Source organism: Rhinolophus sinicus, linkage group LG02 (genome assembly GCF_036562045.2).
Source record: "Rhinolophus sinicus isolate RSC01 linkage group LG02, ASM3656204v1, whole genome shotgun sequence".
NCBI classification, from domain to species: Eukaryota; Metazoa; Chordata; class Mammalia; order Chiroptera; family Rhinolophidae; genus Rhinolophus; species Rhinolophus sinicus.
Window position 1 is genome coordinate 79,504,333 of NC_133752.1, and position 19,690 is coordinate 79,524,022.

Consider the following 19,690-nt stretch of genomic DNA (forward strand, 5'->3'; position numbering starts at 1 on the left):
ACAGTGATGCAGCCTTTTCAGACTGATCTCCTTCACTCAGTCATATGCATTTAAGTTTTCCACAAGTCTTTTCATGGCTTGATAGCTCATTTCATTTTACTGCTGAATAATATTTTATTGTCTGGATGTGCCAGTTTATTTATCCATTCATCTATTGAAGGAAGGACATCTTGGTTCCTTCCAAATTTTAGCAATTATGAATGAAGCAGCTATAAACATTAGTGAAGCTTATTTTATACAAAAGAAGATCCATTTAATGCATCTAATGTAAACCTGTATTTGTTATTATGCTACATTCATTCTTCAATTTTTACAAACACCTTTGCTAACCATTTTTTGTATCACATGGATACTATTGAAATACTACTGAAAATACAGCTCCTAAAACAATTCATGTGATTTTTCTACTAAGAACTACCATTATGACATTTACAACATAAATGTAGTAGAAACAGGTCTGACAGTTTGGAATTTGGCTTCTACAGCCTTCCACATTCAAATGGATTTCTCTTTAATTCTATTTTTGTAAAAACCCTTAAAACTGTACTTATTTTAGCAAATTTTTTTTACTTGGAAATAGCATGATTAATGAAAACCAACTAGTAGACCGGAAATAAAATTGTCAGAAATTCCACTGAACTAGCAGTGGTCTGTGATATCATGCATTAACAGATTAGGGGGAAGAATAATCAAGAGTACACTGCCCATTCCATCCTGCAAAAGGCTAGCAAGCTATTATCTTATCAACATGATCATGAGATTACAAATGTGGCTACTTCCAGAAAAGAAGTCTAAGAATTTGGCCAGGAGTGGAACACTCCAGAACCCAATGATCAGGGGCCTAAACATTATAATAGACCAGATACCTGTCATGTGTCATATTTTAAAAATTTAGTAATCAGTACAGAAGGGCAATCAGAAGAGCTTCTGGTTGTAAGTACCAGTATAGCCATACGGATGCATAATGGCTGAACATCAGCAACACTGGAGGTAATGAGAAATCTACTAATGGTGGCAGATTAGGCATCTAAAGAATATTAACAGGTAAAAAGCACCAGGGAGGTCAACAGATATGCTAGCAAACAAATGTATAATGCAAAGTCTAAAAGTAGGAAATATGTGGACATGTTTAATCCCACATGGATTAAACCCACGTAGGAAGGTGTGTTTGATCATTAAAAAGGTATGTCACCAGTATTTGATTCTCAAGTTTTGTGTTTTTAATTTTGGATGAGAACTCATTCTCTTGAAGGACAAAGCAGGGTCCCACATTTGGAGAAAAAGGAGTACCAAATAGTTTGAGTCTGACAAGGCAAGACAGGAAGGAAGAAATACCAATTATTAGAGGTGGAGGCTTTGATACAAGAATGGGTAGGAGCCCACACACTAGTAATAAAGAACAAAATGAGGCCAAAACTTGCAATGAGGTTAGGCTGATGCTGAGTCATCTGGATTAGTGAGCGAGGCTCTCCCAAACTCCCCATCGTCGCATAGGATTGGACCTAGAGCCTGATACAAGACTGAGTCTGACACAGGACTACAATAGAAGGTACAAAGGGGAAAGGCTATGACATCAAGGTCTGTGGAACAGTGGGTCTGAAACTTACCCTAGATATTACACTGACCTTATCGAATACTCTCAGACACCTATGAATATTGTAACCATCCATGTCAGATTTTCCTGATTGAAAATTTTCTATCTCATTATAAATCTGTCTTTATTCTAATATTTACCAATGAAAAAATTTTAAAGAAATCATGAAACCAAATACTTAATGAGTTAAGATAATCAGCTATACTTCTAACAACATAAAATGTTTATTTAGTCTTGAAGATAAAGAGCTTGTCCTTTGTCAAATGAGGTAAAACTAGCTTAGAAGTTAGAATATTTTTCAAAAAATGGATAAAGCAGGCCCATGATTCCTAAATTCAATGATATCTGGAGCTACGGACCATCACTGAGTTCATACTGTTCACTTAACAGTAAAGAGAATTGGCTTGATTGTCCAGGCATCCTATCCTAAAGCAGAGATTTCTCTGAGGGATGAGAGATGGGATATTTTGGCAATATCAATAAGTGATTCTTTTCCACCATGACCAACACTACTTCTCAATGGTGCCATCTCTGAAATTAATATCAATAAGAACATGAATTACCTCCCCCCAAAAAAGAACATGAATTACCCTACCAAATTCATTTTATAAAAATCTCCTTCACCATTTATATCTAACACAAACCCGATGATTCCTATCTCTTAAATATTTCCCTCATCCATAATTAAATGAGTTAATATTTGTAAAGCACTTAAAAGAGTACCTGTCCATCTGGTAGGCGTTATATGTTTGCTAAGTAAAGAAATAACATTTCTTCATTTGTTCAGCCTTCATCTCACATCTGGTCTACTGAAATAGCATCCCTAATTCATCTCCCTGCACAGGCTGTACCTTTCTCTCTTCTCCCCTCTTTGCCTCTCATCCTATGAAAAATGAAAGTGTGATGAAATCACCCCAATCACTGTCACAAAGTCCATCAATGGTTCCCCATTTGTCTGAGGTTTAAGACCAAAATCCATAACAAGGTCTTCAAGATTCCATTTGGCATCTTCCTAGTTCATCCCCATATCTTTCTGCTCCACCCAAACTGGCCCTATTTCCTCCAGCCTCCAGCACATAATATTCCTTCTGCCTATCCACTTACCTTTCCCCCAAACTCTTAACTATTTCTTTCTTCACATTTTGCTGAACTATCACTAGATCTGAGATGCCTTTAAATTGAAATGAGGTGTAACTGAAAAATATGGTGAATGTTTACATTTAAAAAAAATTATTTCAGTAAAAGACACATTGCCATTAATCCCCCTCCCATCAACCACACTTATGCCATCACTCTTGCTGCTTTCTGAAGCAGCTCTGGAAGTCCTCTTTCATGAGTGTCTTTAGTTGCGCTGTCGTGGCTGCCTTCATGTCCTGAATCAGTTCGAAACATTTACCTTTCATAGTCATTTTGACTTTGGGCAAGAGCCAGAACGTGCCAGATCCATAAGGTGGAAGAGGACACACCAAAGCGGCAATGTTGACATTGAGCATTTGGTAGAGGATGAAGTCAAGACATTCCCGAAAGAGGACTTCCAGAACTACTTCAGAAAGTGGCAAGAACAATGGGATGTGTGTTTGAAGGGAGGGGGAGTTTTTTTTTTTTTTTAAAGGTTTTATTGGCGAAGGGGAACAGGACTTTATTGGGGAACAGTGTGTACTTCCAGGACTTTTTTCCAAGTCAAGTTGTTGTCCTTTCAATCTTACTTGTGGAGGGCGCAGCTCAGCTCCAGGTCCAGTTGCCATTGCTAGTTGCTGTTGCTAGTTGCAGAGGGCGCAGCCCACCATCCCTTGCGGGAGTCGAACCGACAACCTTGTGGTTGAGAGAACGCACTCCAACCAACTGAGCCATCTGGGAGCTCAGTGGCAGCTCAGCTCAAGGTGCCGTGTTCAATCTTAGTTGCAGGGGGCAGAGCCCACCATCCCTTGAGGGACTCGAGGAGTTGAACCAGCAACCTTGTGGTTGAGAGCCCACTGGTCCATGTGGGAATCGAACCTGCAGCCTTCAGTTAGGAACATGGAGTTCCAACCTCCTGAACCACCGGGCTGGCCCCCGGGAGGGGGAGTATTTTGAGGGGGATTAATGGCAATGTGTCTTTTACTGTAATAGTTTTTTTAATTTAAACATTCACTGTATTTTTTGATCACACCTCATATGAAGGATTAATGGAAGTTAGCTAAAGAATTTGGGTGTGTGTCTTCTTAGTGCACTTTAATTTATCTGAGCCCCAACTTTCTCTTCTATAAAAATAGCAATTTATCATCTAATGAATGGATTAACAAAATATGGTATACCCATACAATGGAAGATTATTCATCCATAAAGGTATGAAGTACAGATACATGCTCCAAATGGACAAATCTTGGAAACACGGTGACAGAAGAGAGTCACAAAAGAACACTTATAGTATGATTCCATTTGAATGAAATGTCCAGAATAAGCAAATCCACAGAGATAGAAAATAGATTAATGGGCATGAGGTTTCTTTATGGGGTGATGAAAATGTTCTACAGTTACAAAGTGGTGATGGTCGTACAACTCTGTGAATACACTAAAAACTACTGAACTGTATACTTGAAAAGGATGAATTCTATGATGTGAGAATTACATCACAATAAAGCTATTATTTTTTTAAAAAAAACAGCAATAGTAATAGTTTTCCTCAGATTTTCATAATGATTACATGAGATTAAATAAATGTACAAGTATGTGCCTATGTGATTGTACGCACATTTATGTATACACATGTATAATACAGACTTACCACAATACCAGACTCATAAGTACTTCAATAAATGGTATAAGTATTATTAATCAAATGACACAGATTTTAACTGAAATTTAAATAAATGCATAATTGTGCTTCTTGGAACTGGCTTTTTACTATTTTTGCAATCCAGGAAAAACATCTCTGAGCATTAAAAATTCTGTTTATGGAGGTGGCCGGATGGCTCAGTTGGTTAGAGCTGAGCTCTGAACAACAGGTTTGCCAGTTCGATTCCCACATGAGCCAGTGAGCTGCACCCTCCACAACTAGATTGAAAACAATGAGCTGCCCCTGAGCTGCCAGAGGGGCGACCTGATGGCTTAGCTGGTTAGAGCGAGCTCTTAACAAGGTTGCCCATTCAATTCCCACATGGGATGGTGGGCTGCACCCCCTGTAACTAAGACTGAAAACAGCCGTTGGACTTGGAGCTGAGCTGCGCCCTCCACAACTTAGACTCTAGGACAACAACTTGGAGCTGATGGGCCCTGGAGAAACACACTGTTCCCCAATATTCCCCAATTAAAAAACAAAGTTCTGTTTATGAACTTTTCTCATTGTTTAAAAATTCAAGTGATGTATGCAAATTTAGTCTCTTATCGTACTGTATCTTACATTTGAGTTTACAAAATTGTGGTTAAAATATGTCAACTTATCTCTTCTATGTCTGTATTAAACACTGAATTCTTTGAAACAACTGGCTATTATAAAATGATAGATGCAAATTCTAACAATTAGTATGTTTAGAAGAGGTATTATATTGATAATAAATGCATCTGTGACCTTAATTAACATTGCAGATACATAACTGGGTAGTTCTCAGTATTGAATCTTGCCTTGTCTTACCAATTTTAGGGAACTAAGCCAATCTCTTTGATGATAACATCGTCACTACACAGCTGGTTTTAACAGAATGTTCCTGATTCAGTTTTTAAAAGAAGTAATGCTTAAAAGTGTTGGCACAAAGGCAAAATCCTGAATTTAGGCCATATGAGTGTCACTTCATTGTTGTTACTGAAAGAAATAGCCTCAACTATAATAAAACTTGAGCAACACTGCAACAACATTCTGCCAGCTAAGCAGGCCTTGACCCCAAAGGGCCTCTAGTGATTAATATAAAATGTAGCATTTAACATTAACACCAATCATGGCAAATAAATCTTACAAACATCAAACATTATTATATTTAATGATAAAGAACTGTACATTGCTAGTAAGTTATGTTCAATGACAAAACTCAGATTTTTTTGCCTTTGGGAGCACAGGAGTAACATTTGAAATAAATAATTTATTTAATGGAAAATTTGTTTCTCACTTTTTTTTTTAATGAAAGCTATTAATAAATCGGGTTTTTCTCGGTTCTTCCCAAGAAGTTCACAAAACAGAATTTAGTGAAATGTGAATCGTTTTTTAAATCACTAAAGTAATTATTTTATGTATTCTTGCTTCAGGTACAGTTCCCCTGAAAGCCATCACTACTATTAAAATAATCACATAGTATAAGGAGGGGTCATATGTTTATCCTCCTACCTTCTTTCCTATTATTAATCCATTCCAAAGAAGATGACATCTCTAAGCTTTATCTTAGTTGCCTGCACATTTACCAGAACTTAACTAAGCAGTAAGTATACAAAGAGGAACACAAACACCATCAGTCTATGCCCTCCAGAAGCTTACACTCAAGTAGCAGAGGAAAACACGATGGTACAAGGATTTTAAATGAACATTTGAAGAACACAACAGATGAAGAATTAAGTATCTGGCTGACTCAAGAAAAGGATGGATCTTCAAAGGTGAACTGGAATTCACAGTGAAGCAGACAGTGAGGTGGGGAGTGGGGGTGGGGGTGCATTTTAGGCAAAGGTAGCAGCAAATACAAAGGCACAGCAGGCTCTAGAAACTGGGTAACTGGTGAGAGACAGGAAAGGGCCCGAACGAGCAGGGCCTAAATAGATGAAAGGCTTCATCCCATAAGGGAAACACTATGAAGTAAGAAGGGGAGACACTCTAAGAGAGGTCATTTAGAAAGAACTCTTGGCAGCAATGATGAATATGCAAAGAGGAGAAAAAGGAAGCGATGGCAATAATCCAGGTGATAGGCAGAGAGAAGCCTGACCTAAGGCAAGTGGCTGTGGCAACAGAAGGCAGGAGAAAGGATATTTTAGAAGGAACAATGATGAATCTTGGTAAATGACCGGAAGTGGTAGGGCGTAGGGTATACTGGTAAGAGAGGATTGTTCGACCTACCCCTGGTTTCTGGCTCAGGGAGACTGTGGATGGCAGGGCTGCCTACCACCAGGGAACATCCTGTCATTCAAAGCCAAATTCAATTAAATTCCTTTCCCTTTAAGTCTTCTCTGCCCGCCTCTGGTTCATTATGATCCCTTCCACCTCTGTACTCCCTGTTCTTTTTTGTGTGTATCAGTCATTTGGTAAGTCATAATACATATGCACCATCTCTCATTTAACTTCCTTCCGTTAACTTTTCATGTATATTTACTCTGACTAAACTAGAAGTTCCTTATGAGCAAAGATCAAATCTATTTTTTACAGCACAGGATATACTCAATAAACGTTGGCTAATTCAAGTGTTAGTATTATGAAAACATCAGTAGGAAGAGACAGTTAACTACTGTTCTTTTCTAGGGTCTTTAACATATTTTAATCCTCTCTCTCTCTCTCTCTCTCTCTCTCTCTCTCTCTCTCTCTCTCTCAAATAGAATAGGGCTAAGTGAAGAGAAAAAAGACATCCACAAACGTTGATGAAATAAAAACATCCTCCCGTGTTCCAGGGCTGGGGTAGACGTGGTTATCAGGGCCTTACTGAACAATGAGACTTGTCATTTCTTTCTGTATCAACCAATTGCTTTACAACTGTAAGAAATGCCTTCAAAGAGATTTGTACTACGAATGCCCAAGGGCAATGAAATGCCCACAGACTGAATCATTATATCACTAACAGCTACCGGTAACAACAGACTTTTACACACATCTGTTTTTGGTTTACTCTTGGATTTAGGGAATGCGATTAAATGAGATTTGGCTGTGGCTAGTTACAGGGTTCAGGCAATGATATGTAGAAATGTTTAAATGGACAAAACAAAATAACCACAAAGTTCACAAGTATTTCAGCAAACTAAGTTTTTACAAGACAAGCTGCTGTGATACAATGTAGCACAGTTCCACTGTAAGAACCCATTCATTATAGCTTGATTTTCACTGGAAAACTGTATCACTATTTTTTTTTTTTTAAAGTACATGGTGAGGATGGAGGAAACAGGAGGGGGGAAGGGGAAAGAAAGACAGATTAGAAAGCCTACTCAAGTTTATTTTATAAAAATGTGTTCTATATTATCCTTTTAAGTAGTAAAGTATTTAAATTTGTCATAATTCTCCCAATATTTTAACTATGTATATTCACTTAGAAACTTTCCTTACTAATATAATTTTCTGCCATCTGGCACAACAGTTATCTCTACATGGAAGAATTACTTACAGATCAAAAATAAAAGAAATACAGAGATTATAAATGCAGTTTATTTGGCATAATACAAATCTCCTCAAATTACATTTTACAATGTTTTATCTTAAGAGGTTTTTTTCCCACCGTATCAATGTTTGATCTTTTATATGATTTGCTTATAAAACAAAACTACACTAAATAAATAGTTTAGTAAAGAGTTAACTGGAAAAAAATGAAATGTAGTCTGTCATATTTTATTCATTATTTTGCTCAGGCACCAGCAGCACAGTTGGGAGCAAGAACAACTGGGTTCTAATTCCAGTTTTTGCCACTGTATGACCTTGGAAAAGTCACATTATTTTTTCCACACTTCAGTTTTCTTTGGGCAAAACAAATACTATAACAGAATCTTTGCTTGCTTAATTCATTAGTTTAGTATCATATTATTAAGATAATTTTGTCAAAAAAAAAACACTGGTAATAAATAATTTCTAGAAGTACTTTGAGATCTTCTGAGAAGAGTACCATTGGAAAATACTGGAAATACTGAACAAAAATCAATATTTCTGCCAAATCCACATATTAGAGAGTTGTGGACAAAATAATAGCTCCATCATATTAGTGTTATTGACTTACTTGAACTTTGAAATATAAATATAGAACCATTCATCCTGAATGTTCTTTATCAGAAAATTTACTACACATGAAAATTATTCATTGTAACTTCAATTATAGGAATACAGGAAAGTTATGCTCATTGTATTAAGTCGTCTGATGCCTTAAGATAGCTGATGCTGCTTCACACATTTTGTGCTAAGAGAACTGTGGAATAGTACTGGTATCCGATAACCCTGCAGGGATCAGAATCTAGTTGTCATCTTTTTCCCCTATTTTTAACCAACTGAGAGAAAGTTTGCCAGAATGATTCAAATTAACAAGAAAGCCAAGGCTAGCCAAAGAATATTTAACTACCAGTATAACAACTGCCTATCTACGGTGTGCACATCTAGATTTTCTATCTTACTGATCCCCATTGGAGAAAATACTCCCCGATGTGGATTGGTTTAAAGAATTAGCATGCAAGGAATGGCACTGATCATACCTCAGCGTTCCTCCCACTTAGGCATATATACTTACAGCTGCTGCTCCAGGATTTTAACAAGGACTTTATGCTAATTTCAAAAAACACAGAATCCTGTAGACTCAACATTGTGTCAACGGGCTGCAACAGCAGTGGCGGCGGCGGCGATGGATTTGTTGCTCTCTCTCCCCGAGCCGCTGTCCCTTCTCTTCTCACAGGCAGCAGAGTCCTGACCCACAGTGCCTGGCTTCATTACCATGCAGTCTCGCAGTGACGCACAACTATAGTGGAACGCTGCTGAATGCAGATGAACCATCACGCTGAAGAAAGGCTTACGAGTTTATGGTAAGTGCCCTGAAGGACATCCTCACCTTTCTTTAGGGGGACGTACACGTGGCTGCAATGATCTCTGTTTATGCCCCTGTTACCAGTTGTGATGAGCTGTGTCTCCAGCTGCTTTCAGGGGGCTCACTACTGCTAGTAAACAGACAAGGGTAGAGCTCTGCCCTTGGATGCCAACTTTTCTCACTGGCTAAGGGCCTTAGAAATAAAAAAATGAATTTGGATCTAGCATGAGATCTTTAAATCTCTTCCTGTAGTAGCTGACAAAAAAAAAAAAAATCGGTGGTTTTCTCTAGGTGATTTTAGTAGTAAATTTTCTCCACCCCTCCACACACCCACGCAGTAGCAGTGACTTTCTCAGCATGCTTATGATGATACCGCGTCCACCACCTCACTTAACCCACGGGAGAGAACGCCAGCTAATGGAATGAAAAGATGATGTAATGAACACCATGGCTGAGCCTCCATCGGCCCTCTAAAACTGCTCAGCTCAGGACAAAGTTTCCTCTGCTGCATGTGACACATTCAAAAGAGAGAACTCCTATTATAATAATGAGGTGATTTTAAAACTCTACTCTTAATACAGCCCATAATTCCCCTGAACATCTTACAGACACATTACCAATGAATAGCAAGAAATCTTCTGGTCAAATAAAATATACATTACTCTTATAGAAACTGTTTTAAAACTGACACTATTAAAAGCTTAACTGCTCTTCAACATAGTAAGAAAGTTTCACAATCAACCCGACAAATAATATTTTATGTTCACAGCAGAAGAAAGATGCCCTGACCTCACGTTTACTGTGACTTTGAAGGTCAATAGGGCATGTGTTTTTCCATGTGTGGCATACATTTCTATTCCATTTAAAACCACAAAGATAAGTAAATTCTGTGACCAAAGGCACAACTGAATAAGTTTATTCACAGCCGAATGGCTCAGCACTCTATTAAAAGCTGAAAGAACATTCTTCCTTGCACAAGTATCATACACTAAGGGAAAAAGATAATCATAGTTATTAAGACATATTCACCGAGAAGAGTACTGAGGGGAGTGTCACTTGAAGCTTGTATTTCTTCAGAATAGTTCAAGAAATCTGGAATCAGTCCAGGCCATTCCCATTCCTGAACAGACCCAAAACCTTACATTCAAACCAGGGCTGGAAAGGCTAACGACAGAGAACCCCAACAGCACGACACCATTGTTTGGCCAGATCTTCTTCATAGACGTCTCAGGAAAAATTAAGAGCAGGGTTTCGCCTGGTCTAGCGCAACACAAATGCCTCAAGGTGTTAACTTTTTTTTTTTTTTTTCTATTGGGGAATATTGGGGAATAGTATGTTTCTCCAGGGCCCATCAGCTCCAAGTCATTGTCTTTCAATCTAGTTGTGGAGGGTGCAGCTCAGCTCCAAGTCCAGTTGCCAGTTTTCAATCTTTAGTTGCAGGGGACAGAGCCCACCATCCCATGTGGGAATTGAACTGGCAACCTTGTTGAGAGCTCACACTCTAACCAACTGAGCCATCCGGCCAGCTTATCAAGGTGTTAACATTTTTGAATAAAGCACATTCCACAGTTTAAAACACTAGCTACTGCATCCCATTCTTATCCATCAACAATGTATGTCAACAAACAAAAGGATCTGAGTTGTACACAAACCAATATAATTTTCCTTGTTAATTAAAGTATTCTCCAAAGTGATTTGACAATACAATCCTCTTTTCATCAAACAGCTGTTAACAGATTAGGGGAATAAACTGATCTAGACCCATAAAAACTCCACCATTAAATGCCAAGACTCAGAACTGAACCATGTCAGCAAGCAGACAAGTTAGGAGGCATATACCCTGATGTTTTGACATATTTTTTCTACCACTATTGAGCTAAGCCTATCAGCCTTACACAAATCTTAAAAACTACTTAATACTATTTGACTATAATATCCCACCAAAGTAACCAAGGTTAATTCCCAGTAAACCTTTATCGACTATAACAAGCAAAACTGTCATACAGAATGTCAGAGTACAATAACGTCTTTTGGGGGTAGTGGTAAAAGGTGATTGTCTCACAAGCTTAAAAACAGATTTTCTTCTGCTTGAGTTTTGTTTATACACATCTAAAAAAATAAATCAGAACTTAAAGTTCAATTACATTTAAGCAGTCTGTAAATAGGTGTATACAGCCAAAGCAAAGCAAGTTTTTTTTGAGACACAGATGCACAAAATTAATTTCAGGACTTATTTTGGAAATTCTATTTTACATACACCAGGACTTCCATGTAGATAGGGGGTGAGTGAAAATGGCACTTGCCATTTATATGTAAAATAATTCAATAGGCCCATGTGGGCAGAGCCTGAGCTCTGAACTTTATTCTGAAATGTAAATAAAATAAGTAATGGTACTATTCCAATTATAAATCACAACTTTAACAAAAGTTAATTTCCTTTCTAACCCTTACTAAACTTTTTAACTCTTACTTTTATCACCCAAATCACTAAAGCAGATTAACTAGTAGAACTACATATGCACCCAACAATCCTTTTAGAAGAGTGGGGCAGAGTCCGACTGTGTGTTGAATGCTTTTTCAATCCCTCAATTACTAGTCCTACTTTTAAATTACACAATAATACTCCCACCATTTTTCAGATGAGTTCTCTAGCCTTAACCTATCGATTAATCACAGAAACAAACACACAGCCCAGAGCTTACCACCAGCTTGCCAAGAGTCAGAATGTCAATCGTCTGTTTCATTCATTCTATAAACTCAAAATTCTCCAAGTTGTAGCATACATATGTAGTTTTGGTCTCATCACCATTAAAAAAATAGCTGCAGAAATCATTGCTCAATGCTATATTCTTGGCAAAGGAGAAAAATCATTTCCTTCAACTATACTCCTCTCCACCTTTTAGATTATTATATATTAAAGAATGCTTTTCAAATGATAAGACTTAGAATATTTTTAAGAAATTCACAATTTCAGTATTATCAGCCTTTGCTGAGGTCCTCTTGGCAGGGCCAGATACTGTAAAGCCCTGGGTACAAAAGATGACCGGCAATTCTCTTGCCCTCCAGGAGTTAGAAAGTAGGTTTCCCTCTTTACTTTAAGTCATTTCCATTTAATTCTATGCCCTTTCACTGGCATTTTAAGGATTCATGGAATTAGTTACTTGTTTTACATTTCTGAGTAGAAGGTAGATAGAGGTACATTCTAATATTCCAAAGAATGTATACCAGGAACAATTCTCAGTAAATCCTAAAAAAACTGCCCTTTAAATAAAGGATCCAAACAAAATATTCCTCAATATATAATGAAGTTTGGATTTAACTGAACATATCCTGCAATACAATTCATTGGAATTTAATGTTCTACCCACTCAAAGGAACTAACTCTTCAATTACTAACATTCTTAGGAAGAGTACAAATATATGGATTATTCCACATATTAACACCTTTTTAAATATCTCAAAAAGGTATTAAAACTGGTATCCAGAACAACCATAATATGGAAAAAACAGAAACCTGGCAAGTTTTTCCACACAAAATATCAAATATCCTATCACTCCTACAGCCTTCAACAGCCCCCACAGATTTCAGTCTCCTCAAAAAGTTCTCACCTTTTCTGGACCTTACAAGAAACTGAAAGGCTTCAGGAATAGAAGGAAAGATGCCCTCAGGTGTGTTAGGTAATTAACACCACACATGAAATACAGAAAAGAAAAGAAAATGATTGCAAAAATCATTTCATATTTTTGCTTCGAAACCTCATTAAATAATGCACCAAAACATTAACAATAATTATAATTTATATCAGTTAATATTTACTTCGTAATGTACTTCTACTTACTTCTTTCTGGTTCCCAAAATTTGCTACAGTGAATTTGTTTGGACATTTTAAAACTTCATTACAAAAAGACAGCAGGGCTCCTTGAAGAAGTGGCTGATTCTAGGGTGAGAGCACAGAATACACAAGATAAACCTACAGCATCTTGCAGGGCCGAAAAATAGGAAAGGGCCAGGGCTGTAAGAATTTGAGCAACAAAATAAACAATGTCGTTTTGGAATATAATCCAAACAGTAAACTAAATATCCATGGGATCTACAGATATAAATTAATGATTAAATAAACATGTAAGAAGAGATAGAGCTCACATTGTACAAAAAGAGTTAACCTAGCAAGTCTGACTGGTATTCTTTGAAAAGTCCTGCTTACAAGATTGGTGCTTGACTGGCATCTAAGAACTTAGATTTTAAGAGGGCCAGCCCAGCCATTTCCAGAACTGACGAAGAGTGGCTCACTATGCCTAAACTGCTCAAACAAATAGTACAGTTTATGCTGAACATCTGCATTCCTCCAGGGAGTCTAAACCTTGGGTATGTGCCAGGCAAGGGGTACCTATGTGATCAGCCCCAGTAAACCTCCTGGGCACTGAGTCCCTAATGAGCTTCCCTGGTTGGTAACATTTCACCTATGGTGTCGCAGTTCCCTGCTGGGCACTCAGTTGCCTCCCCTCTACGATGCTGCTGTGAGGAGACACTCTGGAAGCTCGCGCCTGGTTTCCCCTGGATTTTGCCCCAACTGCCTTTCCACTTTGCTGATTTTGCTTAGCATCCTTTTGTTGCATTTAATCATAGCTGTAAGTACAACTATACATTGTGTCCTGTGAGTCCTTCTAAAAGATCATTACGTGCAGGAATGGCCTTGGGGACCCCTGACACACATTCCAAATAATTTATGTAGATACTTCATCTTCAAAAAAGGAGGAGTACTAATCCCTGACACTTAAAAGTATGAGCTACACTTAGTGACTTCCTTCCAAAGAGTGAAATATAGAAAGCAGGGGAAACAGTAATTTTACCGTGGAGAAACCTGACAAACATTACACGTTAGCCAGGAGATCAAGTTTAACAGCATCAGTGACAAGTCAAGAGTATGCATTCTTGACATGATGTCATAAAAATGGCACGTTATCCTCTGTGTTCTTCCTCCAAAAACCCACAACCCCAGTCTAACCATGAAAAACCCAAACTGAACCAATACTCGTCAACACTATCAAGGTCATCAAAAACAAGGAAAATCTGAGAAACTAATACAGTTGAGTACCCAGGGCATTCTGCAGATACTACAGAAGGGTCATGCCTTACTAATGGGCTAATGGCTACTTTAAACCCTCCTTAACATAGCTTCAAAGAATCCAAAACAAGCCTCAAAGGATTCAGCTATGTGCGAATAACAAAATCCAGCTTTCAACAATGTGACATTTACAATGCCTAGCATCCATTAAAAATTATTAGATGTGTCAAAAAGCAGGAAAATGTGACCCATAAAATTAATAAATAGAGCAGATCTAGAAGTGACAGAGATGATGGAATTAGCATATGGGCTCTTAAAAAGCTATTAACAATAGGCACAAGAACTTAAAAAAAAAAAAACACACAATGAGGAGAGAATAGAGGATATAAAAATAGACTCAAAGAGAACTCTGAGTGATAAAATATACAATATCTAAAACAATAAATTCACTGGGTGGGACCCAACAGAAGATTAGATTCTGTGGAAGAAAAGATCAGTAAACTTGGAGAAATGTAAATAGTAACTCTCCAAAGTTGAGCACCCATGACAAAACAATGAAAACATGTACAAAGCTTCGGTGACCTTTGGCAGAATATCAAATGGTATAACATGTGAACTGGAATCTCAGAGGACTGAACAAAAAATACTATCTGAAGGAATAATGACCAAAAAATTTTTTTAATTGATGAAAACTATAAACCCACAAATCCAAAACCCTCATCAAACCTCAAGCAAGAATAAATATACATACAAAAAAAAACACAGTAAACTTAGAGAAATTATGGCATACCATTATGGCCAAGGCACACCATAATCAAATTTCTGAAAACCAAGGACAAGAAAAAAAATCTTAAAAGCATTCAAAGGAAATGATACATTAGATACAGAGGAACAGAGGAACAAAGGAAAATGAACACAGATGTTTCATCTGAAACTATGCAAGACAGAAGTTGGAATGACATCATTGAAAAGCTTAAAGCATAAAACTGGTAACCTGTAATTCTATATCCAGTGAAAACATATTGTCAAAATACAAGCAAAAACTTTTCCAAGAAAGACAAAACCTAAAAGAATTTGTCACCTACAGATCTGCATACAAAAAAAAAAAAAAAAAACAAGGTTAAAGAAATTTCTTCAGGCAGAAAGAAAATCATGTAAGATGAAAACCGGAATCTAGACAAATGATGAAGAGTACCAGAAAAAGCACATCTGCAGGTAAAAAGAAGAATTTTTCTTATTTTGTTTTAAATTTTCTTTTAAGTTAAATTGACTGCTTATAGCAAAAGTAGTTAACAACGTACTGTAAGATTTATAACATATGTAGAAATAAAACATTTGACTACAAAAGCACAAAGGATGGAAAGGATAAACAGAAGTATAAGATTTCAGGTTCTTACATTACACATAAATTGTTATGCTATTATTTGAAAGTAAACTGTGGTAAATTGAAATTCATTGTGTGAACCCTAGAGCAACTGATTTAAAAAACAGAGAGGATGATAAGCCAATAGTAGAATAAAGTAGAATACTAAAAAAATACAATTAATCCAAAAAAAGGTAAGGAAGAAGGGAAAAAAGAAAATACAATAGATGGGACAAACAGGAAACAATAGCAAGACAGATTTAAACCCAATCATGTCACTGATTACATTAAATATAAATGGTCTAAACACTGTGTCAAAGCACCATGCCAGGTGGTAAAGGATAATCCTGTGACTAAAACAGATCTTTGTGCCCTTGGGAGGGTTAAGATCCAATGGTGGAGATGAAGGGTGTATGAGTGTGGGTGGGGATATGTCACCACATACCTATATGCAAATATAAAATTACAAATTGTGATTAAGGGCTGTGAAGGCAATAAAGGGGGAGATGGAGACAGAGAAAACCAGATGAGGCCCTGCTAAGAGAAGATGATCAGGGATGACCACTCTGAGGGAAGAATATCGCATCTGAAATCTGTTGATCTTCTGAATAATGAATCTTTATGCTTAACCTCAAAGGAAAATGTATTAAAATCGGAGTAACTCTGGCTGACCACGTTTAGAGGATCAGGGTCCTACGAACTTGGTTCTTCCACTTGTCTGAGAAGATTTGCAAAGAACCCCTGAGATACCCACGGGGCTCCAAGAAATACTGAAGGTCATAATTGAATGCTGTAGAAGAGTTCTGAGCAGGAACAAGGTCAAACAGATCACTTGATTAATTAGGTGGAGAATGGACTTGAGAGCACAGCAGAACTCAACGGGCTATTTAAATTGCTATGGTGAGAGATAATGACTAAACAAATAAATAGTATATATTTAGAATAATTCAAGAAAAGGCACTAAGGATGGAAATAAGACGACAGATTCCAGTTTTTCCTAAGAGATACTTTTTGACGTATTTGGTGATGGATAGGATAGGGTAAAAAAGGTAAAACGGAAGTAATGAAAAATGACCCCTGGGCCTAAGTGACTATGTGGTTGGTGGTACTAAATGTGGAGTAAGTCAGGAGTAGGTCATATCAAAAAGAGTTCTGGCTATACAGACCTAAAGTACAAAATGGATGTCAGGATCAGAGTTAAGAGGAGAACATACAGGTAACCAAACCCCCAAGTTCTCTAGTTATCTTCTCCATTGATCAGGGGGGGAAAAACTGAATTAGTTATTTTTTAAGTACTTGCCACCCAACAATAACCACAAATTAATGGACTCAGCTGAACTGAAGAAAAAAAAACAACAGCAACAAAAGGAGACAATAATTCAAATACAGCACTATGAAAGGGCAAACAAAATAAACAAGTGAGTAATGAGGGGAAGCTGCTCCTGAAACACTTGGACCAGAATTCCATCCAGATTTCTGGATAGAAAAGTTTCAGGTCATGTCCAAATTAACTGCTTATTTTTGAAGTATAAATCAAGTTTATGAATTAATGGTTATAGCTATAAAAGCATTGCTAATAAAGGTAAGTTTTATATAAATGTCACAGATTGGACAAATCAATGCACCAATATATTCACAAATTAGTAACATAAAACAAGTAAAGAAGCGTTTTAACTAAGCTCTGTATTTTGGGAGTGGTTACCTATGCAGCAATTGTATTATTTGCGTATACCTTAAGGTACAATTACTGTTACCTTCCTGACAGAGGGTGTTTATTAATAGCCCAATTGTTCCTAGCTTTTGGTTTAAGTTATTTTTATATATTCCACACATAAAAACCAAAAAAAAAAAAAAAAATTGCTTCCTCTGCTTAAAATGAAGCAGTCCAGACCCTGTAATCATACTTACTTCTTTGCCCTAACAAACCATACCAATTTGCTATCATTTGGCCCAGTGCTGAGATATTATTATTTCTTGAATGAGAAAAAGAATCTGCTGTTTCTAATATATTTAAAATTGATTCTTGAGATCCTAAGAGTTCTAGACATCAGAAATTATTTTCAATGTGTGAAATAATTTTTGAAAATACTGTTAATAAAAATCCAGATTAAAATTTTTCTATTCAAAAGGCTACTGTTACTAGATTTGTATTTTTATAATACACACAGTGTATATTCACTCCTGGAAAAGAGATCGTTAATACTAAGGTACTTTCATTGTTAATACACATTATACAGATGTATTGAAAAGAAAGGGGTGTATGCATTACAATTGATCAATCCTACTAGAACAGAATAGGTCAAACTCTATGAACCATGAACAGAGAGAATATAAAATGTGTTGCCCAAAGCAGGACTTTTTTGAGCATGAAAATGGGCACTATTAACAACATGCCAGAACAGAGATATAAACTGTCAACTGTCCAAGGTCTCTGGAGACCTATGGCCAGCTTAACTATGAGGCACCCACCACAAAGTAAAGACTCACTATTTCCTGCCAACACTTGCCTTTCTGAATTTTTCCTACATTGTCAGGAGCATAGTAAGTTTTCAATCAACCAGAGGTTTTTATTGTTAGAGCCACCTCTGATATCACTCTTAAAACACTTTTTAAACAAAGGGGTAAGTGAGCAAGGTTGAAATGAAGTACAAGAGGAAGAGTCTAAATCAGAAAAGGAAAGGAAGACTCAAACTGCAGAGGCTACTAAATGTAAAGACAAAAAAATTACACTGAGGAAGGAGAGTACCAGTAAGTAGTGTTAGGAAGAAAAGATAAAAAGATTGCCCAGTAGAATTAAATGGGCCAGCCCAAAACACAGAAAAATGTTTATGCATAGTTAAGTGTACTATATTAAGAGTTATTTAGAAGAACCTACCTTCATAATCTTAATATTCTTTAAAGCCCCATTCTAAACCCAGTAAATAAGAACCCACTTTTTTTTTCTTTTATAAGGTCCCCTAGGTCATTCTTAGGCACATTAAAGTTTAAGAAGAGCTACTTCAAATTACACTAATATGAAAATATCTTGCTTATGTAATTTTAAACACACATCTATACTTACTTAAAAATAGAGACTGGGAAACTTTAGAAGCCTAAAAAATAAAAGAGAAATTTTCTGTATTCCTTATAAGGACTTTTTAGAGTTTTTTAGTTTCCCCGTCATGTAGACTAGAAATATATCCCAGTTTATGCTTCTTCTTGAGAACAGTATAAGATATCATCAGATAGCTTACCCAATCTTAAACAAATCACTATTTAGGGGGGAAAAAATTATCAAAAATTTAAGTAAAAGAGGCATTTAAAATTCAGATCAGGTGACAAAAATTTACATCTGTAATATTTAGGGTTATTCTGGATTATTGTTTATCTTTAACAGTTTAAATGAAAAACACTCAATGATGGAATGTCTGCGTTGCTGATACAGAATTTAGAAAAATGGAATTCTAAAGGATAAACAGACTGCTCCTCATCTTAATTGCTGTCTTTGTACAAAGAATCACCTGCGATTGTCTAGGATACCTTTATAGCTCATTTATTCTTTTAAACAAAATATGGACTAGGCTTCATAAATTGGCTGGTTAGGGTGACAGAGATGGGTGGAAGGTACAGGTGTAGCTAGAGGATGAGTTCCATTGCAGAAAGGTCCACAAACAGAATGACTCATACAAGCAACCATTCCAGAACTCCACATCAGGATACTAAGGGCATACAGAAAATGTGGTAAGCCAACAATTTTTATCTTTAAAGAATAAATCATCTGGCCTTCCACAGTTACAGAATCACAGATTTTTTTTAACTGGAGAGACATTAATAATCCCTTAAGTTTTAGATAAGACAATTGAAGACCAGGGAGGGTAACTGTTACAGTGGGATTTCAAGTTAAATCAATACATATTTATTGAGCACCTAACTCTGGATAAAACATTATTCCAAGAGTTATAGAAAACACAAATAAGTGTAATATTGGACCCTTCTTCAAAGCTTCCATTCTCTATTTCCCAGGTAAGTTACC

The 19,690-nt window shown here is 36.7% G+C and overlaps 1 protein-coding gene across 13 annotated transcripts in view; it reads right to left on the reverse strand.

Moving 5' to 3' along the window:
* FRYL (FRY like transcription coactivator) overlaps positions 1–19,690 on the reverse strand; it is a 236,148-nt gene that overhangs the window by 150,502 nt on the left and 65,956 nt on the right. Inside the window, exon 4 of one of the 13 annotated variants that reach the window (XM_074324663.1) lies at positions 13,089–13,187. The exons of 11 other annotated variants lie outside the window; for them this stretch is intronic. In XM_074324663.1, coding sequence (XP_074180764.1) covers positions 13,089–13,134 — 46 coding nt within the window. In that variant the 5' untranslated portion in view covers positions 13,135–13,187. Of the gene's footprint in view, positions 1–8,958; positions 9,207–13,088; positions 13,188–19,690 lie in introns of those variants that run through there. One more of the 13 variants, XM_074324662.1, reaches the window with a different exon arrangement.